This window comes from Schistocerca gregaria, chromosome 3 (genome assembly GCF_023897955.1).
Source record: "Schistocerca gregaria isolate iqSchGreg1 chromosome 3, iqSchGreg1.2, whole genome shotgun sequence".
Classification (NCBI taxonomy): domain Eukaryota; kingdom Metazoa; phylum Arthropoda; class Insecta; order Orthoptera; family Acrididae; genus Schistocerca; species Schistocerca gregaria.
In genome coordinates, this window is record NC_064922.1 from 565,568,564 (window position 1) to 565,591,973 (window position 23,410).

The 23,410-nt window shown below is 43.9% G+C and overlaps 1 protein-coding gene across 3 annotated transcripts in view; it reads right to left on the minus strand.

The window, feature by feature from the left end:
• The window catches only part of LOC126354870 (patched domain-containing protein 3), a 382,944-nt gene that overhangs the window by 90,545 nt on the left and 268,989 nt on the right, over window positions 1-23,410 (minus strand). For all 3 annotated transcript variants that reach the window (XM_050004872.1, XM_050004871.1, XM_050004873.1), the window contains one exon: window positions 21,301-21,697. In XM_050004872.1, coding sequence (XP_049860829.1) covers window positions 21,301-21,697 — 397 coding nt within the window. The remainder of the gene's footprint in view (window positions 1-21,300; window positions 21,698-23,410) is intronic.

Consider the following 23,410-nt stretch of genomic DNA (forward strand, 5'->3'; position numbering starts at 1 on the left):
TAGACTCATTCAGCTGTTTCAGCCAACACTTTACTGTGCCTGACAAAATGGCGTTATTCAAAACCGGTGTCGAGGGGTGATGGGTCGACGAGGACCGCGCAGGTGTGTGCGGGCCAATAACATGCAACTGTTGAGCAACAGACCGCCCAGAGCCCCAGATGAACGAAGGGGCTACCAGGAGCGTCTCCTCAACCACGTTAAGTAGCTGCGTATAGGTCTTAACCGCAGGCGGATGGTTTATGGACCAGTGCTGACTGCGGTATTAGAATGCGTCTGTTATTCAGAAGTACGTTCGAATGTTCTTTCGGACATGCATGCATATCCGAAGTAACTGGCACTGCGCCAACTACAGCCGTATTTGCATTTGCGAATATGGACAGCCATCAGCTGCATAATGGAATGACGACAGTGAAACTGCGGATACATTTCACGTATTTCATAATGCTGTAGTACTGCATCGAACTTCTGAACAACAAAGGATCTGCAATGTCGTATTTACCCGTCGACACAGGGCAAGCGACTTTCAATTAAAATGTTTCCATTGTGCAAGAATGTACATAATGAACGTACGAGTGACGACATTTGTAAGTTTACGTCTGGCCGGGAGTCGCGCTCGGATAACCTAATGGTAAGGCGGCAACTCGCAATAAGCTGGAAATCTGTGTTCGAGTCAGGTAAAAAATTTCATTGCCGTCATTTCATTACACAGCTGATAGTTGTCCATATTCGCAACTGTGAATAAATTTCATGTAATGCTGACTGCTGTTCATCGGCAAAGAAGGCTGGGATTTGCACACCAGTACCACCTCTGGACGTCCACTGAGTAGCGACTTTTAGTTTTTTCAGAGGAATCACGTTTTATGCTCCATTGACAGACAGCCTTTGACGTGTAGGGCCCTGTAGGAATCGTGAGAAGAGTCCAGTCCGGAGGTGATAGCGTTGTGGTCTGGGGAATCTGTTTTTTGTCGGCATGGTGGCATATACCAGCAGGACAATGCAACGTGCCACACAGGTCGCAGTGTACGTTCGTGGTTCGAAGAGCACCAGTGTGAGTTTACCGTACTCCCCTGTCAACCAAACCCACCAGATTAAAAACCCAGTGGGGAATCTGTGGGACCAGCTCGATCGGGCTCTTCGCGGCATGTATCCTCAACCGTGCAACCTGAGGCAGCTAGGCACGGCAATGGAATCGGCATGGCTCCACACCCCTGTCGGTACCTTTCTGAACGTCACTGACTCCTCCGGAACGTCCTCGCTGCAAGCTTTTGACAGGTGAACACATTAATGTGACTGGATCGTGTGTACCATAATCTTTCGCTCAGTGTAATTCGTTCTGCAGGGTAATAATCACCTGCAAAAACATGTAAGCTCACCAGTCAAAAAGAGTAGTCATCGCATAGAAATCATTACAAGCATCATTTAATTCCGAGAAATTGCAACCTTGTGCTTCATAACCACGTGGATTCGGTTAGAAAGTGAGTCCACAAGATTTTGCACGTACGTCGCATCCCCATTAAGCCACTCGCTGACGATTTGATCGCGCAATTTCACAAATTTCAGGGATTCTGATGTCGGTTTCTAACGCGCTATTCCAACCTGTCCCACAATTTTTCTATGGGGTTGAAGTCGGGTGATTTTGCAGAGCAGTAGAGATGAAATAGGGCGGGAGACTGTTCAGGAAACAAGTCATATATTCTTCTGGCCCAATGAACTTAGCTGCTGTCGTCTTTCTCTGCCTGTGTGAGCAGTAGTGTCTTGCGAGGTAACCGGCTTCAAATCTTCCTTGTATGCAGTTCCCGTCGCAATGGTCTCTCGTTGAGAGATAGGAATGGACCCTCATTCACCTCCTGTAGTAATTCCTTTCGGATCTGGAAGCGATTTTGATTCACAAGTCGTGAAAGACGTCTCCACTCCCTCTCAGTCAGGGTCTTTTCCGACTACGATTCTGACGTCGTGCTTCGTGGCCACTGCTTGTAGACACGCTGAACAGCCCCCCCCCCTCCTCCCCCGCAAAACACCAACAAACCCAGCAGCTTCACACACCGTTTGACCATGGGCACGACCGAGCACGAGTGCCTCTTTTTGCCACTCTGTCATGTCCTTACATTTACCCATGTCTACGTACAATGTCCGCTTCAAACATGAATGTCTCACTGATCGCTACTGCTTTATGCTCACGTAGATGCAGTTCGCACGTGGTTGAGTAAGTGATTCGACCGCTGCGTCATATGTGAAGGTTGAACTATTCTCCTGTGGGTGCCTAAATTTATGTTCTGCACTGTAGCTATCATTGGATGTAAATCTAGATGTAGAGAGTGTTTCAAAGTCTTTGCGACAAACTTTCTAGGGGTGAGATACGACATTGTCAGTAACAACGTTTATTAGAGACAAAGAGTATGCCTTCACTTCACAGCGACAGTGTGTGGCATTTGTGTGCAACAAGTGTTGCCTATAAGCCAGTCATCTGCTGTCCGAGAAATGCGGTGGGCCGAGCTTCTAAAATACGCTGGCGACGCATCACGAAGGAATTTTCCGAATGGGACGGAAATCGATAAATGTGATGTACACGTACAGAAAAACAAACGATTACAATTTCAGAAAAAGTGGATGATTTATTGAAGCGACAGAGATTCTTAAATTGAGCAAGTCAGTTACGTGTTGGTCCTCCTCTGGCACTACTGCAAGCAGTTATGCGGCTCGGCGCTGACTGACACAGTTGAATATGTCGTTCTGAGGGATGTCGTGCCAAATTCTGTTCTACTGGCGCATTAGGTCGTCAAAACTCTGAGCTGGAGGAGGATTCTGCTCATAATGCTGCAAACGTACTCAATTGAGGACAGGCCCGACGATCTTGATGGCCAAGGTAAGGTTTGGCAAGCTCGAAGACAAGCAGGAGAAACTCTCGCCGTGTGCAGACGGGTATTATCTTGCGAAAATGTAAGCCCAGAATGATTTGCAGTGAAGGGCAACGTAATGGAGCGGAAAATATCGTCGACGTACCGTTGTGCTATAAGGGTGCCGCGGATGATAACCGAATTGGTCCTGCTACGAAATGAAATAACACCCCTACCCAAGAGGCCGGGAGCGCGATTAATCACTGACGACAGTTTTACTCCAGTCCGTGGGATTACAGACCGATTGTTCCCGACACCACTACAAACGGACTTTTCGTGTACAGAGATCAATATTAGCCGGCGCAATGGGTGCCGTGAGCACAGTCCCTTTCCTGTGAGCCGCCTTTTAATGGTCTCTGCGGTCACTGAAGCACCAGTTCCTCTCCTTCTTAATGCTGTGTTCGGCCATGGTTCACCCATTCCTGCCAACAACGTCGAATAGTGGCTTGGCACCTATTCAGACCTCGAGCGATTCGCCGATTACTCCAGCCGACTTCCAAACTACAGGTCCTCTCTCAAAGGCTGACATCTGCATATATTGTTCAAGTTCCTGTCTGCGAGGCATTGTTCTGTCCAACTGACTAAACGGAAATTAGCAAAGATCTTATGCCGTGGTATCGACATGCCCCGTATACTATCTTTGGCAGCTGCGCGGTGACATTGCTCTGCATCGGCATACATTCATTCATCGGCCAGTAAAACTTATAATTTTCATTTTCCGTCGATACCTGTATGAATATCAATTTGTGACCTATTTGCTACTTGCGTAACTCCTTAGTGGTGCGTCGTCTCTTTTTTTCTAATTAGAGACACTCATTCCTAAGCGTTTCTCGTTGAAAATCACCCTGTCACTAACAAAAGCTGTTTCCCAAGACGTGATCTGTCTCCCCTAGACGTCTGTCGAAAAGATTTTGAAATACCCTGTATACTCAGAAAGCTTCTGTACAGTGCATGGGAGGACACATCGTACCAACATTACCGATTTTCTTTTTTATAGCAGCTCCGTATCGAATAAATGAAAAATGATTGTCTAAGTGCATCTACTTGCCCTCTTACTTTATTCTCATGATCATTACTGGAGAAATGCTGAGGAAGCAGCATAACGGTTGCACACCTTTCTTCGATTGGAGATTCTTTTTCACGACAACTGCGTCATCTTTTCCGTTTATGGATTCTCAATTAAGTTGTTCGACCATTTCTGTCACACTTTTCGTATGAGCCACAAGGTACGATATCAGCGTCACATCTCAGAGTTGGTTGGAAGTCTGTTGCCATGCCTACTTGATAACAATTCCATAAACTAGAACTGGACACACTAGTATATCTTTCATGTGGTTTCCTTTATACATGAATTGCGTTTTCGCACAACTAATCCTTGTAAGTCTTCCTTTCGCCAGCCAAATTACCGCTTTTACGTGACCGTCCCTCATCACATTGCGTCTTAGTATCACCCGTTTTACTCCTAAATGCTTACACGATTTGATGTACTCAAGAGGTTCACCGCTATTCTTGTAGGACTTAGGAAACACCTACGGGTTCGCTCCCTTTACTATAATGTTTATCTTACATTTTTCTGCTCCTGACCTGTCAAAAACTAATGTCTCGTCTCTCGGATTTTCGGCTACGTCCTATAACGGAAAGTTAGCTGAGCGATTCGTTCGCCAAACAGTGGATATTACTCAAAACTTCGAACTGGATCATCTTTCCTTTCCTTAGTGTCTTTTGTTTTAAGTGCATGTAGCTCTCAAGACTTGTGAAATATCCGCTCTTAGATGCATAAATCGCTTAGCTAACTTGCCGTCATCATACGTTCATACGTACTCAAAAATCCGAGTGACGAGCCAGTTTTTTTTAAATTCAAGAGTGGCAACTACAGTGCTTTATATGTGGTTTCTTCACCAATTATTAATCCTGTAGGGCAAATTACATTGTGTGAAATATGAATTACAATATGACATGCAATATTGAATAATCCTTCGATGATGGCGTGAGGGGAAAGGTCACGTAATACAAAAAAAGCGATTCCTTTAAGCGTTGTAGAAGAAGAAATGCAAGAAGAAAAAGCAAGAGGAAGACTCCGATTTGCATCTTTAAAACAAGTCATAAATGACGTGGGATTCAAAGAGCAAGCATAAGTAAAGATTTTATCTTGTAATAGATCCCGATGGAGAGTTGCCAACCAGTAGAAACAGAGAATGAACTGCATGTGAGTGTCGAGGAATTCACGTGAAAGCTGGACACTGCGCACACGTTGATGAACTGAATCATTGCACTCAGTGTGTGACACTCCATTGTTCTCAATGCAATGTTCTGTGACGAAGGTATGATCTGTCAGATGGATAACTCTTGACGTGGACACTTGTACATTTTAATGTTATATTCGCTTTGTTAGATGCGACCAACGAGATTATGCGTCTCATGTAGAAGAAAGAGAGCAGTTTTATGTCATGCTCCAAAGTATCGCTAGCCATTAACAGACTTACACGCTCTCCCTCCGTGGGACAGTGACGAGTTGCGCAATTTAACTCAGGATTGAATCTGGTGATCAGAAACTTTAGCCACTAACTCTTCTCCTCTTGGCGGCCGACTTATGGTGAAGAAAATTTCTACTAGTATCACACATCACAGCCTCTACGTCTGATAGAGCCCAACGCAAAAGAGTAGATTAGTGACTTTGGCTATTAATGTTAGTAGGAAATAAAATTTCTTATTAACTGTTTTAGATAATTCTTTTCACTCTTCCTGTTTTCTGTTTCCGTGTGCCTGTGGTGATTTCTTAATCTCTAAACTTCTGCTTGACGCAGGATCTTCAATAATCTGTGGAGTATATTACAACATTTGTTATTTCCACAATTTTAAACTTTCAGCGCTCTATCCTATACCACATTAACTACTCATGAATGCTATAGTATCTCATCAATAAATAACGCCTTCTGGTAAGTGTTTTCGTTGACTTCATGCTATTTTTATCTTCTCTAATACCACCAGACCTTTTAATTTACCGACCCATGTAATTGTGAACAGCCTTCCGCAGTTCCATATTTCAGATGCCACCATCTCCTTTTTATTTAGGTTGTATTAGTGCCAATGTTTACTTAAACGTTTTGCTGTTCTGTTAACGTGCAGATCCAGGAACTACTTCCTCGATGTAGGCCACTTTTTTCTGTCAGCATATTTCCCTTGTGAAAGACTGTTTTCTTCGCTTTTGACAGACAGGTCCTAATTTCTTTCTTATTTGGTGCATCTTATGTACTACTCGTTCCTTGAGTATACAATTCTACTGTGTCTATGCCAGATTTGTCGTTATTCTCGTTTGTGCTGTTCATAATTATTTTTAAGTTATTTACAGTTGCTTTTTAATTATTATTGAATTTTAATTTTTGTAAGTAGGTTGTTTAGGTTTTTATGTTGGTAACGTTACGTAGCGCTCTAAATGTAAATCAATGACTATGCTGTGTGCAGTCTGTGGCTGATTTGCATTTTAGGAATGTTTGCTATTGTGTTGGGCAGTTGGATGTGAACAGCGAAAAGCGTTGCGCAGTTGGAGGTGAGCCGCCATCAGTGGTGGATGTGGGGAGAGAGATGGCGGAGTTTTGAGAGCGGATGATCTGGACGTGTGTCCGTCAGAAAAAGGAAATTTGTAAGAGTGGATATCATGAACTGATATATGTATATTATGACTTTTGAACACTATTAAGGTAAATACATTGTTTGTTCTCTATCAAAACATTTAATTTGCTAACTATGCCTATCAGTAGTTAGTGCCTTCAGTAGTTAGAATCCTTTATTTAGCTGGCAGTATTGGCACTCGCTGTATTGCAGTAGTTCGAGTAACGAAGATTTTTGTGAAGTAAGTGATTCATGAAAGGCATAAATTATTGTTAGTCACGGCCATTCTTTTGTAGGGATTATTGAAAGTCGGACTGCGTTGCGCTAAAAATATTGTGTGTCAGTTTAGTGATGATCAGAATAAGTAAAGAGAGAAATGTCTGAGTACGTTCAGTTTTGCTCAGCTGTTTGAAAATCAAATAACGTAAGAGGTTTACCAGCACAGTAATTCATAAATTTTTCCAAGGGGATGTCTCACTTTCTCGGCAGTTCTTTTTAGCCTTCCATCTTTCACTAACGAAGTGGCGCAGTGGTTAGGATCCTGGACATGTATTCAGGTGCAAATTGCTGTCCTATTAAGTTTTAGTATTCTACCTAAATCATTTCAGCTGCATGCTGGATGATTCCTTCAACGAAATCGTTGATGATTTCCTACCCTATATTTGTTCATTTGAGGTAGTCTTACGTTTCTAATGACTTTGAGGCATTGCTTCTTCATTTAGTCGGAAGGCAGTTCAAGGTACGAAGGGAACTTTAGCATAGTTATCTGCGCACTTGCACTTCCATTTATTAACGGAAGTTTATTTGACTCCTATCTAGAGCTGCTCTGAGACGCAGATCTGGCATCAGGGTTGAAAACTGCACTTTGATCTTACTCTTGATTTAAGTATTTGAGTCGCCTCGAGTTTTGGCGCAATAATTTTAGCATTTAATGTCCCTTGCACTAGTTGTTCGTACTCGTGACAGGGATGTCTCTGATATTATTGTTCTATTTAGCACATCAGTATTGGAATTACAACATAATTCATACGTACACGCTGTGGAAACAATCCGTAGCGGATATTGGTATGTACTGTCAGCACTAACGTTCTGCAGCACGTCATTGTTGAACTCGTGCCAGAAACTGGGCACCATCAGGTTCGACCTCTTCTGATAAATCGCTTTTAGGTGCGTGACATGAGTTACAAGCTTAACGCGTACGTGAACTCTGCCACATCCTTGACTTCACACGAAAGCGATTGACGTAAAGCGGCGCACTAAATGCGCATGTGAATTACATCCCGGTGTTTCTGGCCCCAAGCTTCAGCTGTAGGGCTGGCGGTTCTCCCACAGTCTAGGAAAAAGCATTCTAAGGAAATACAGTAAATCGACGTCAGTAAACGCAACGCGAGAAACTGCAGCCATTCCAAAGAGTGCAATCAATCACTGTCTCCGTGTTGGTACCGGAATGACTCTTTAGTCGCTGTGACGCCATGAACGAACGAGTAAACATTCATCTACTCCACAAGTGAATACAGTGAACGCGTGGCGTGTAAACTGGCCACTAGCACATGTTTTGGAAGGATCTTCTTGCTAACTCGCTTTTCAAACGTCATGTACAGTACCATCTGTATACCAGCGTCCATTTCTTTGCAGGTCTTATGACAAGGTTCTCAATCTGACATGTATAGCTGTGGCTTGTGGGCGCGAGAGTAGCATCTATGTTAATAAGTGATATTCGATTTTTGTTATTATTATAAACTGCAAATACTGTGTTGAAACATTTCTGTTACCTTAGGAATGCGGGGTATTGAGGATACAAGTACAGATATTTTTATTGGTGACTAAAGACAACTTTACATCAGTATTTATTTCATGTGCAGATTAATGACATTGCCTTTAGGAGTAGTTTTTTGGTTAGAACATCCGAGTATATGTTCCAAGAGCAAGCCGTTAATGCTTATTTTCCCCTGGGCAGCAGATCAGATGTTGAAGCGAGGATACGTGGACGAAAACGGTTAGTCTATGCAGACAGGCGTAGTCCACTTAGCTGTGCGGTTACGAACGCGCAGAAAACAAACAGGTAGTAAAATGTAACGCGTTTAAGGGAAAACTGTTAAACGCTGAGAAAAAACAAGTTACACTCTTAAATGGGTACACATTACGGTACCAACAGTCACAGATCCGTACTTATACATCTAACACACTATATAATAAAATGCAACTAATCTTAAAGGCCTCATCGTATAATTTTCAATTTCAGGAATGGTTACAGAAATGCTTTTTTTATTTTGGAACGCAAGGTTAAACGCTCAAATATGACTATGAATCATCGGTTCCAGGCAACAAAATGTTATTACCTGCTTTTCTCTAAATACTTTGCAATACACTTATCTCTATCTACCCCATGCATATAAATCTTCAGTTATCAATGCATAAGAACTAAATGTGGCGCTGCAGTCAACTTATATTTCAAAAAAAGAGGAAGCGATCACAAACAGTGTCGAGTGTGCAGGGTAGAACTGTAGCTGTAGCTATCTACCGACAGTCCAGAGAGCACATAATCCTTCCCGCTACGACCTACACCGCATCGATCTTGCAGATCCCCTACGTGGCTGTCCCGACGCTGTTCATTACAACTGCGTTTCTGTGATCTGATTTGCAAACGAATACACGAATGAAGGAATTTCAATATCCACTTCTGCACGTTTACTCCGAAAGCCAGCATACGCTGCATAGCGAGGGTAATTCGTAGCATCTTTAGTCATTTTCTATGCTACTCCGTTCGTATACCCGAGTACTTGCTCTAATTTCTATAATCTTATTCTAGGCGATATAAAAAATGGCAGTAACAGAATTGTTGATCAGTTGTCTTCTAAAGAACAGCATCGCCTTTATGACAAAGATCACCCTTCTAGTTTCTTGAGCATTTCTGGTACACTGTCGTGTAGGTTATACCTTCCATTAGTGGACCTGGTAGCATGTCACGCCTACATGTGAAGACTCTAGACATCTCTCTCTCGGATAAGTAGCCCTACCATCTTGTTTGCGTATTCTCCGACAGACGGGTCATTTTCGAAAGGAATCGTTCCACTTCATTTCGACAAGTAGTCGACGTTTGAGCAATGAGACAGGATTCATAAGTTTGCGACAAATCATGTAATTGTACAACATCGTTATGTTTCCTGTTCGCTACGACAACTGTCTTGCATCTATCACACATTTAAAGGGAGCTGCATTCAGTACACCAAAACGAAATACTGCGTATTTCTTCAATACGTTTTTGAAGGACTTGCAATTAGAAAGCCTATATATATATGGTGTTACAAAAGGTACAGCCAAACTTTCAGGAAACATTCCTCACACACAAATAAAGAAAAGATGTTATGTGGAAATTTGTCCGGAAATGCTTAATTTCCATGTTAGACCTCATTTTAGTTTCGTCAGTATGTACTGTACTTACTCGATTCACCGCCAGTTGGCCCAATTGAAGGAAGGTAATGTTGATTTCGGTGCTTGTGTTGACATGCGGCTCATGGCTCTACATTACTAACATCAAGCACATCAGTACGTAGCATCAACAGGTTAGTGTTCATCACGAACGTGGTTTTGCAGTCAGTGCAATGTTTACAAATGCGATGTTAGCAGATGTCCATTTGATGTATGGATTAGCACGAGGCAATAGCCGTGGCGCGGTACGTTTGTATCGAGACAAATTTCCAGAACGAAGGAAGACTTTCGAATCAATTGATCGGCGACTTAGGGAGCACCGAACATTCCAACCTATGACTCGCGACTGGGGAAGACCTAGAACAACGAGGACACCTGCAATGGACGAGGCAATTCTTCGTGCAGTTGACGATAACCCTAATGTCAGCGTCAGAGAAGTTGCTGCTGTACAAGGTAACGTTGACCACGTCACTGTATGGAGAGTGCTACGGGAGAACGAGTTGTTTCCGTACCATGTACAGCGTGTGCAGGCACTATCAGCAGCTGATTGGCCTCCACAGGTACACTTCTGCGAATGGTTCATCGAACAATGTGCCAATCTTCATTTCAGTGCAAATGTTCTCTTTATGGATGAGGCTTCATTCTCTCACATTTCATTCTCTTGCACATTTCAGTCGAAGTGTTCGTACGCTTCTCAACAACAGATCCGGTGACCGATGGATTGATAGAGGCGGGCCAATTCCACGGCCTCCACGCTCTCCTGACCTCAACCCTCTTGACTTTCATTTATTGGGGCATTTGAAAGCTCTTGTCTACGCAGCCCCGGTACCAAATGTAGAGACTCTTCGTGCTCGTATTGTGGACGGCTGTGATACAATACGCCATTCTCCAGGGCTACATCAGCGCGTCAGGGATTCCATGCGACGGAGGGTGGATGCATGTACCTCGCTAACGAAGGACATTTTGAACATTTCCTGTAACAAAGTGTTTGAAGTCAGCTGGTACGTTCTGTTGCTGTGTGTTTTCACTCCATGATTAATGTGATTTGAAGAGAAGTAATAAAATGAGCTCTAACATGGAAAGTAAGCGTTTCCGGACACATGTCCACATAACATATTTTCTTTCTTTGTGTGTGAGGAATGTTTCCTGAAAGTTTGGCCGTACCTTTTTGTAACACCCTGTATATATATTCCGAGAAAAAGTAAAGGAAGACAAGAAACCTAGCTATCAGAGGTGTGTGAGCTACTTGCACTTTCTTTTAATCTCATTCGGGTATTTGTCGCCTTGATCACAAAACACTGCCTTGTGAGCAGGCTTAAGAATAGAGGGCAACGCCGACATTTTTCATGACTTAACAAACGATATTATTATGTCTAATGCACAAGCCTGTCTCCTCCAATGTCTTAACCCACCGGGACATTTCGTCCGACACAAGCTGTTATAGATATTGAAACAAGCTTACTCAGAGACATCGTGGAATGAAATACTATTTGGCTATACGATAAATATTATCTGTAATCTTCCCGTCTGTGACTTCCCACCATATCAACCTATATCAACAGTAGCACCTTCTATTGCAGGTTTATTTCTGCATTGTCACCAACGAATCAAGGGGCAACATTGGAGGAGAGTGGCCCAGCATGTTCCTGGAAACAAATCACTCTTTACGTCAGATGCTGTGTGAACAGAGTAATCATTCGCCTTACAGAACATTTTCGCTCTGGGATCCGTTGTTTTGATGTCTGTCGGCGAGGCGAAACTATAATTCACACAAAGGGCAAGATCTGTGGCTCTAGAGAAACTCTGAGAGTAATTGCTACAGGTTACCGTGACAAACGTATCTGAAAGTAGCCCGCATCTATGCTATTACCGCGCCAAAAGTTGGGACGCCCATGGGTTGGCATTAATAAAATTATCTCCGACGGAACGAAGGAAGATGGGTTAGCGTTTCTTACCGTTACGGTTCTTCAGTCCGTTGCTCAATTCACCTTTCACTCTGCGCTCTCCCAGTAAATGGCTGACACTCGTAGAAGCTGTGCCGATATTGCCACAGAATGCAATGTCAGCTCGTCAGACAACTCTCCACGCCTAGAAGGCTCTCGCAGACGAGCTGTGGCCTCCACATTCGTTCCCGTTCACTGTGGAGAGTGCTTTTGCAACCTCTCAGAGAATATTTCTTTATCGCTTAAAGTTAGTCAATCCACTGTTGACGCATAAAGTATCTTACGTTTGTAGATAAAAACTTTTTGAAACTAAAATGATCTGAAAGGAGAATCGAAGTTTCATCTCATTTTATTTTCTTTCTCTTTGTTTACAAGTCAAAGCTACAGTATGCTGCAGGCTGTGGAGTGGTCATCTTATTACAGTTGTAGGCGAATACATGTCCTGAAATTTTAACAATGTGAGGGAGTCATTATTTTGGTTTTCACGACTTAATTACCGGTCAGGAATTTTAGAGCAAAGCTTCAAGTGGTTAATGTAGCCTATTACCCTGGCGTAAGAGTCGACCGACGCAGAAGTAGTTTCGATTATACCTCAAAGAAAACTGTTCTGTCGGTATGAGACAATGAAAACTTTTGACCTTCTTAAAGCTGTATCTCGCGTCGTGACAAACAAATATATATTCTATTGATTACTTGGAGGACACTTTCATTGTTTTAAAAGCTTATCACATTCTTACAGTTCCGTACACAACATCTAAAAATGTAGTTATACACTGGTCAGCCAGAACATTATGACAACCGACGTAATTTGTATATAAACACGTCCAGGCGATAGCGGAGCAGCGTCTCTTGGCGACGATTGACTGCTAGTCATGCACAAGCACGTTGTATATGGTGTCATTGAGCGTGATGTCTTATGTAGAATGGGGAAGGCGCGCGATGCATCTGAGTTTGAACGAGGGCAATTTGTGATGGCCCGGAGACACGGCATCTGCATAAACTGCTCGACTTGTCGGGTGTTCGTGGACTGGTGTGGTGAGACTCTTCAACACGGGCGAAACTAAGGTGAAACCGCATCCAGATGACGTGCGGTTGGGCAGCCACCCCTCGTTGTAGTTGTAGGACGTCGTGCACTGGGCATATTGGTAAAACAGGACAGGCGGCGAACTGTGGCGGAACTAAGACCGGACTTTCATGTTGGGCAGAGTTCAAGTGTGTCTGAACATACAGTGCACCGAACTCTCCTAACGAAGGGTCTCCGCAGGCGACGTACGTGTGCCAATGTTAACACCACGACATCGGCAACTACATCTGAAATGGACACGTGACTATCGACACTGGACGTTGGCACAGTGGCAGATCGTTGCCTGGTCTCATGAGTCCCGATACCTTCTTCATGTCTATGGAAGGGCGCGAATCCGTCGTCTTCCGGGGGAACAGCTCCTTGACGCCTATACTGTGGGACGGAGACAAGCTGGCGGCGGCTCCATTCTGGCCTGGAGAACATTCATTTGGACATCCATGGGTCCAGAGAAGCTCGTGCAAGGCACCATGACGGCCAGGGAGTACCGTATATTTGTGGTAGACCACGTACTCCATTTCACGACGATCATGTTTCCCAGCGTGGCATTTTTCAAGAAGATAATGTACCTTGTCACAAGGCCATGAGCGCGATGGTGTGGTTCGAGGAACACTTGCGAGTTCCAATTGACGTGCTGTCTCCCCTGCCCCAACTCACCAGATGTGAATCCGATGGAACACATATGGAATGAGGCGTCAGAGGCCATTGCCCCCTCCCCGGAATTTACGGGACTTACGTGACTTGTATGTGCAGATGTGGTGCCAACTCCCTCCAGCGACCTACCGAGGCCTCATTGCTTCCATGCTACGACGCATCGCCTCTGTTATCCGTGCCCAAGGTGGGTATATTTGGCTATTAGGTAGGTGGTCATAATGTTCTGGCGTCCTGTAAAATTTGTTTGTGTTGTGGTCTGTGATCGTCTTGTGCGAAGTCTGCCGGGGCTTGAATTGGCACAGACCGTGTTAAGGTAAATTTGTGCAAGTTGAGCACGTAAATGTTATTCAAACAACGCTGCAGTTGTCTTTTACCTAGTGGTGCAGCCTTGAGTTATGCGGCAGTTTTCTTTGCAGATTACACGCAGTTATACACTGAAGGTATAACTGATTTGTTGGAATTGTATAAATCAATGCTAAATGTTTGGAAATTGAGAGCAGAGAACATAAGAAGGTAATAAAAAACAAGGGCTACGAGGAACTACAGACATTGCATTGAAGATGCAATAAATCGCAAGTTAACTGTCTACAAAAGTGAGGAGCTATTCGTTGCATGAAACATAGGTAACAGTATATTGGACGTTACACAGTAATTAGGGTTCCTGATGTAGGCAGTTTCTAGGATCGATCTTGCACTTTATCCATTTGACGTTCACTTTTTGAAACTCAGTTGTTTAAATAACGAAACTGAATCAAAGCCTGCGTGATAGAATAATAGGATTGGTTACCCTACAAAGTGAAGGGGAGGGAGTGATAATAGTACTAGATATAACTTTTGAACACGCCATAAGACAGAGTGTGTTAGGTAGCTAATTCTATGCGCTATAATCAGCAGCGTGGGTTACATGTACACCAACTTGACTACTCTGGTGTTCACACATAAGCGCACGGCAGGAAGTCCATCGAACCACTTTCACACTATTTCTCTACCGTTCCACTCTTTAACAGTGCGCAAGAAAACAGAACACTTAAATCGTTTCTTGCGAGCTCTGATTTCTCCTATTTTATTACGATGAACATTTATCTTTACGTAGGTGGGTGTCAACAAAATATTTTTGCATTCGGAAGAGAATGTTGGTGACTGAAATTTCGTGAAAAGATCTCACTGCTACGAAAAACGCCTTTGTTACAATGACTGCCACCCCAACTCGCGTATCTTATTCATGACGCTCTATCCCATATTTCCCGATAATACAAAACGAGTTTCCCTCCTCTGAAGTTTTTCTACATCCTCCGTCAATCCAATCTGGGAAGTACGCCGTACTACACAGCAGTACTCTAGCAGAGGGCAGACAAGCGTATTGTAGGCTGCCTCTTCAGTAGACCTGTTACATTTTCTAAGTGGCCTGCCAGTAAAACGCAGTCTTTGTTGTGCCTTCCCCAGGAAATTACATCTATGATCGTTCCAACTTACATTGTTCGTAGCTGTAATTCCTAGGTATTTAACTGAATTGCCAGCCTTTACATGAGTGTGATTTATTTTGTAACCGAAGTATAAGGTATTCTTTTTAGTACTCACGTGGATTGCTTCACGTTTTTCATTATATAGGACCGATTACTACTTTTCTAATCATACATATATCTTGTGTAAATCATTTTGCAATTGGGTTTAATCTTCTAATGCGTTTACTAGACGTTAAATAACAGTATCATCTGCTGACAATCAAAGATGTCTCCTGATACTATCCCCTATATCATTTACATAGAATAGGGACAGCAAGGGCCTACAACACTTCCTTTGGAAACGCTAGATATTACTTCTACTCCAGTCGCACAACTGAGGCGACACGCCGTAGTCATGCACTTTGATTAGAAGTCGCTTGTGATGAAAGGTGTCAAAAGCCTTCTGGAAATGTAAAAATATGGAATCAGTTTGAGATCCCCTGTCGATAGCACTCATTACTTCGTGAAAATAAAGAGCAAGAACGATATTTTCTGAATCAGCGGCGACTTTGTGTCAATAAATTGTTTTCTTCAAGGTAATTCGTGATGTTTGAACGTAAGTATGTTTCAAAACCTTAGTGCAAATCGACGTCAGCGATATGGGCCTATAATTCATCGGATTACTCCTACTTCCTTCCTTCTGTGTTAGTGTGACCTGTGGAGCTATGCTTACGTAGGGATTGTTTATCTTATTTTAGAAATTTTCCAGGGTTCCAGAAACTCTCTATGTATTGCATCTACCTGCAGCGTTGGAGCAGCACTGAAAGTAGGAGAGAAAGCTTTCTGGTGGGCGTATGAGAGCAGAGAGAGCGGGGTCGGCTGGCACCCTTCCAAGAGTAATCAAGACTCTCGCTGCGGCATTTCTCCAGCAGGAGGGATGGTCGCTGCAGGATGCACCCCCCGGTTCTCCGTGCAGTGGGGAATGCCGGGCGGCTTTAGCAAACGAGCGCGAATGGCGCAAGGTCAGCAGAGCCCGACCCGGGAATTCCGCATTGCCTGCACATTCGGCGCGTGGCCTCGGGATTGAGACGCGCCTCACGGTTTCGCACCGCGGCGAACCTCCTCCGTGCGTAAAACAGCACCGCTCTGCGTTGCAAATGCGTTTTGTTTCGAAAGGAAACCTGCCCGGCCCTGCTGCTTTGTAGTGCCGTCTGCCCCACTCGTGACGCTGATGGCTTTCGGGGAAGAATAACCGCCGCAGGCAGGTCACGCGCGCTAGTAAAAGGATATTTTACTACGGGTGCCAAGCACCTCTCTGAATGAAAATACGGGCGCCATTCTTTTGTCCCACCGTGGCATCCAGTCACATCAATGTGACCACCGCCTATATTCGACGTCAACGTGAAATATCTCTGCTCACAGGCGGTTGGTGGCAGCTCTAGCAGTGGAGGGCAGCATGTCGGGGCACGCGGAAAACAGTGCATTCGTTTCCGTAAACAACCGTCGGCACGTCCTGCCAATCGTTGAATTTCTCGACTGTAGGAATCCTCTCCGCGGTCACGGAGCCATTCGAGGAACGGTGGGCGAACGTTCTCACTGATGAAAAATCTGCGACTGCTGCGGATCGGTTCCTCACTTGCTTGGACATTGTCGTTTGTGGTCGGTGTGGATGGCCTTCCTCTCCTACTATCATCACTCACGTCTGTGAGGCCTTAGTAACATTGTTGGCACCATCCCACTACGACTGGATGCGGCGTTTCATTTTTTTATTATGTATCTCCATAATTTCACGGTGAATCTGTGTGCAATTTAGACGGTTTGCCCACAAGAATCGTACTGTCCCGCGTACTTCAGCTTTGGATTACGTTTCCAGTTGCCGCGTCATTGGAATCGCACACTGTGAGTCACCTGTTAGCCGTATAGCAGCAACGCTTGTGGCGGTCCTCTAATGCCGTTCAGGCTTTTCCTACTCTCAGAATCTGGCCCACAGGAACCTAAGCGCACCGAGTACAAATTATCGGCCTAGGGAGACACCACAGGAATATGTAGAATGCGAAATTATCCCCCTAATATTTTACTATCTGACGATATGAATATAGCCCTGAATCACAAACTTGTCTGACTGCCCAGAAACTTGAATATTAAGAATACTGCGTAAAATCACGTGCAACACTCACTTCACAAGTCCACGTGCATACGTGACGCGTGATATTGACAACCCCAGGAAAGGCTATCGATTTTTATTAGCGTTCGATACATGCCTCTCACAGGACTTCAAACATGCGTATGAGAGATTTATAAAAACAAGCCCTTCCTAATACCATATATCATTATAACTGCTGTAATTAAACGTGACATAATCACTTATAGGCGGTTAATGCTTTCATATACGAATGCTCTCACAGGAGTGAGTTGTTATCGCCAATAACTCACAAATTAATTATGAAACACGTTTGTATTATAGCTTGTTGTATGCTATTTTAAGGTAATGGCGCATTGGAAATTTGTCACAAACATACCACCATTATCTTTAAATGCCAAATATAAGCCTGGGTAATGGACAACGTCGTGGTTTATGGAGGCAAAGGATGCAGGTTCGTATCCTGCAATATGCGAGTTTATTATTATAATTTTCATCTTAGCGGTGTTAACGCATTCTGTGACTTCGTTATGAATGGAACACTAGTACGTTATGCAATATTCGAAGTTATTTGCATTTCTGTCCGGTTAGAAAACGAAGGATGAAATAATAATTGGCGATTTTCGAGTGTGAGGTTAGGCAGGAACTTAACAGGACTGGTTTAATTGATGAGACTTAAACGAGCAACAATAAAATTCATACTCTTCCTTTTCACAAATATTTGGCTCTTTATTTACGAATATGTGCCGATGTATGAGTGTGTGGTTAGACAGGAGCCTAAAAGGTCAGTTAATTGCTGTAAGTGAGACGAGGGGCAGAAAAAAGCATGAAGTTACTTCACGTTTGCAGAAAGTCTTGTGAAATAAGTGTTACCCTAAAATCACAACTTTCCACGGGAAACTCAAAGGCGCAGAGTAAACGTACTGTCATTGCAAAAATATACTATCATTCGTCTATCCAAAATTAACTCTAATCAATCCAGCCTTCCAGTTCAGTCATATGGCATCGCTAAAGTTCAGAAGAGCAAACCATCAAGAGTAAAACTACAAAACCACTTCAAGCAGAAATTAATGTCCACGCCACTGTATTTTCTCATAGTACAGTATGTACGGCCCGGCGCCACTTGTGATCTTGAATCTTCAACTAGCTTTCGCAGTCAGTCGGTACAGTCTAAAAATAGCAGTATATCCAGTTTGGTGCGGTGCAGGTCATTAACACGTCACTTACAGATCGGAACAGATCAGAACGCCTCACAGTCTTTTCTGCGCCGGCGGATTCTTTGGCGCCTTACGCTCGGCCGGCTGTCGGCTGCCCTCTGTTATCGACCATGTACGCGGTTCACCAGTCATTCATCAGCTGCAGCACCCCGTAATTTACACTAGGTTTTTAGCAACAATTTTTCGACAGTGACTGTCCATCTCAGCTGTCTATGTAACTTCTCATTCTGACGTGATTCCACCGTGCGATCTCTGGATATAGTAATTTGGGAGGGCCATTATAGGCCCCCGTCACGAACTATTTGCAAGGCACCCGGAGTGTGTACTCTCTTCTATAATGCAGCACTCTTGTTATGGAGTGGATTTAGCGAGAGACGACATGTAAACCTTACCTTCTGAAGTCCCTCGAACGGGGACCCATAGTCGTCTGCTTCACAGTTAAAATAACTCTTGTGTTAAACACTCACTCAAAGCTCGTAAATGGGTTTCTCGTACACACAGTTAAGACTATATTATTTTTGTTCAATATTTAGCTGCTTGCTGTGCGTTTTTTGTTCCTTGTAAGTTCATTTGTGCAAGGAGCTGGCCACAGTTGGCAATGAAGCATATGAAGCATCTTCATCAGTGTAACCCCACCTTGCCAAATTGACGTTTGATCTGCCAACTCCAAATCTAAGTCCGTCAAGGGTCTTCCAAGTCCTCCATTTCTCATCATAGCCAGGAGATAGAGTTTCCTAAACATTTTTCCAAGCAGGGGAAATGTAGGTCGTAGCTGTACATAGCTACTACCTAGTGTTTTAGCTGCGGTTGTAAGAGCCGCCGTTGTTCTAAGGGAACTCCTCCTTGAATTCAGTCTTTGACGTTGCGGTTAGTGCCCATACAGACGATGCGTTCTCTCCTGCTCCACTTTCTTCCTTTCCTCATTCACAGCTATTTCTCCTCGAACAGGAGGTGGTCCTATTCCTACAAGGTGGCAAAGCCATTCGACTAGAGTGAATTTCAGGCAAACTGTTATGGTTCTGCAGGTGTCATTGGGAACTATTTCGCCTGTTTGGCACGTGTGGAATTATATGAAACAGGACATGTATTCTTTGCCTGAGAATAGCGTAGGGTCATTCCATAGGTTTTGAGGGATTTCGGTTGACTACCCAACTGTGATCATGGACTGTGGGAAACCCGGAACAGAAGAGAATGGAAGCATTTGAGACGTGGTGCTACAGAAGAATGTTGAAAATTAGATGATCTGATAAGATAAGTAATAAGGGAGTTCTCAGCAGAATCGTTGAGTAAAGGAATACATGTAAAACACAAAGAAGAAGGGGCAGGATGATCTGTTAAGACATCAGGGAATGATTTTCGTGGTACTAGAGGGAGCTGCAGAGGGAAAAACCTGTAGAGGAAAACAGAGGTAGAATACATTCAGCTATGATTGAGGACGTAGGTTGCAAGTGCTATTCTGAGATGAAAAGTTTGGTACAGGGGAGATATTCGTGGCCGCATCAAACCAGTCAGAAGACAGATGACTAATAAAAACCTCACTATGACTCGGCCAGTTTCCGCAGAAGATTGTTCCTGGTGGAAACTTTTCACTTACAGTTCATTTAGTGCTTCTTGAAAGTAAGTAATCCATCAAGTGTCGCTCCAATATATTTTCGAGTTTCACAGTGTGATGACACTATTCTTAGTTAGAGACAAACTTCCTTGTTTCTTAACTGAGAAGCACACACTCGAGTCTGTGGGATACGGTGTAAGTTGATTTGTGTTGTAGTATCTGGAAAGTTGTTTAAGGGCATAAGTGAGAGTGTTCACTACTGAATTAAAATTTGTGATGAAAAGATTGAAACATCCCCTTAGAAAAATTTATGAATGACTGTGCTGATAAACCACTTACATTATTCGCTTTTCAAACAGCTGAGCAAAACTGAACGTACTCAGACATTACTCTCTTTACTTATTCTGATTAATACTAAACTGACACACAATATTTTTAGCGCAACGCAATCTGACTTTTAATAATCCCTACAAAAGAATGGCCCTGGCTAACAATAACCTATACCTTTCATGAATCACTTACCTCACAAAGATCTTCGTTACTCAAACTACTGCAATACAGCGAGTGCCAATACTGCCAGCTAAATAAAAGATTATAACTACTGAAGTCACTAACTATTGATAGGCATAGTTAGCAAATGAAAGATTTTGATAACAGTGCTCAAAAGTCATTATATGCAGTCTTACAAATTTACTGTCTCTGATGGACACACGTTCAGATCATCCGCTCTCAAAACTCCGCCATCTCTGTCCCAACAACCACCACTGCTGGCCGTTCACCTCCAACTGCGCAACGCTACGCATTGTTCACATCCAACTGCCCACCACTACAATAGCATATATTGGAACAATGCCACCCAGCCAGAGACTGCGCACAGCACAGCCAGTGATTTTCATACAGAGCGCTAGGTGACGTTACCAACATAAAAACCTAAACAGCCTACTTATAAAATGATATACTGCGTCCTCCACAGTTATGGCTAATAATAACCTACAGGCCAACATTGTCGTAGTTTTCACGGTTGAAACAACAAGAATGTTGAACATTATGTGACTCATCACTCAATGAAGGCTTTCAGCACCAGATGTCATACTGCTGATGAGTCTTCCGGGTTGTATTGCCGTGTTCGAAGAAACTTTTCGGTTCCTGATGTTTCGTCCAGAGCTTCGGAGGTGCTCTTGGCGACGCCGTGTCAGTTGGCAAGACTCAGCGTCACCAGGAGATGGCCGGCGCAGCTCTGGACGAAACGCCAGGAACCGAAAACTCTCTTGACTGCGGCCATAAGTCCGGAAGACTCACCAGCAATTATGTGTTTGACTCTGTAGATGAAGAGACATACCTGGCGTCCTGGCGCTTGGTGTCAGCGGTGACGAAGTAGACGAGCTGCACCGAGGGCACGCTGATGATGGTGCCCTCGTCGGAGACGACGGTGCCGCCGAAGAAGACGGGAAAGGCGTGCGCGTGCCACGTGACGGGGTTGAACATGATGGGGAAGGTGAGGTTGAGGCGGCGCGTCTCCACGTCGGCCAGCACGTGGTCCAGCTCGAGGATGTCGTTGTGGAAGCACTGGTCCTCCCAACGCGCGCACACCTCGCGGTACGTGAACGTCTCGCCGTCCTCCCACTGCACCGTCGCGTTCTGGATCAGCGCGTCCAGCTGCCGCAGCTCCGCCCAGATCTCCTGCCGCAGCATGTCGTGGCCCTCGCGCGGCGTCACGATCACGCGCCCGAACCGGCCTGCAAGCACAGCACCGTCACACCAAGGAGAAGTAGGGGTACAAAGCTAAGTACAAAATTCCTTTCCTCGTGGCAGAGAGGCTATACCAAATATTTCTCCCGACAGGACTGTCTATCATAATCTGATCAAAAGTAGCTGGACACCCGCACACAATGCGCAATTGACCACTAGACTTCACTTGGGGCCGAGGCGGCGTGTATTGTGTTGGGTCGGTTCTAAGATTCTGCGTGGTGTCTGTTTGTTCTAAGTCGTGTCTCCCTATTACTTTCGCGCAACGACGCTCTGAGCGTGTTTTTTAGGGAATTGACTAGTTTGAACCTGGGACCTGTTGCTGGTAAGGAGACGCCAGACCACACATGACATGTAGAGTTCAGAAGAGTTCAGTGAGACTAGAGATGATATAATCAAATAGTTAATGATTTCAGCTCCACTGCACTCCCTGTAAAAGAATCTTAATACTAACTAAATTTAGTGGAAGGGGTTCAAGGCTTTCCTATTTTTAGTTAGCTGGTAAAATAACGTCGAAAAAGCAGTTGCACTATTGATAAAAGGAAATATTTTAATACAGGATTATAAAAACCAACTGTGTTCAACAAAAATGTGAACGAATATTCCCTGAATGGGTTTCCAAGTTCTACAATGGATCGAAGGATGACCTATGCCATATCACATCTATAATCTAGATTTTAGTTAACTTTCATAAAATATAAAACTATCAAAATGGTCTACAGTGATCCTCAATTATCTTTAATTACTTATCTAACTTGTCGTAAATTACAGTGGCTGATGTGGCTTCTCAATAATTATATAACAGAAAAATCATCGCGTTTCAGATTTTTACTTCAAGGAGCAAATGTGAACACCATGAGATTTAATTGATGATCGACACTAGTATTACGTAAAAAGGGGATGTAACAGATGAGACTTCTGCAGTTCTGAGTGAAGCCTTATGAGTTCTGAGTGAAGCCTTATGAGCTCAAAAATGCGGCATCGCGTGCGTTCATTACCTTGTTGGTGTTTAGGTAGCGTCAGGGTGTGGCGGGCGGCGCAGCTCCACACACCTCGCCTTCTCGGAAGCAACTCTCTCCTAACTTCTTACTACAATTTACCGAAGTTGGTTTAAAAAAAGCTGTCTGGCTGTGTTTTCAACTAACCAATCAGTGTCTCAATGTTAACCTTAAGCTACGCCTACAAAAATTCTGTCTATCCAATGAGAAACGTTATACTTCTCGTGCTGATGTTTTTAACGTTTGCAACGTAACAGAGACGCGAAAAAGTCTCACGCTAAAACTTGCAGCTGGGGTGGCCCCTTTTAGTGTTATCGTAAGTTCTTTACTGTTCTTCTGGAGGGCTCTATCTTTTAACATGGGCTGGGGTGGTCCTGGCGGTCAGCCGGAGGTGGGTGTCCGTCCCTTATCGTAGGGCCTTCTAGCTTAACGTGATTTTGCTCTCGGCTTCTGTTCTCGTTTCTTCCTTCGGAACTGCGTCTGTCTCATGGTGGGAAGGTATGACATGCATTTAGGCGTTCTTTAGTTAGTGTGTGGTATTCCATTTGCTCACTCGTTGATCGTAGTATTTTGGTTAATTTAATGTCAGGATTTATTCCGAGCTATGTGACATACTATCGGATTTGCTTATCATGTCAGGGTTTTCATGGAAGGTGTTGGATTCGCCTGACGCCTTACACGGTCAGCAGAGCTCAGCGACTTCGA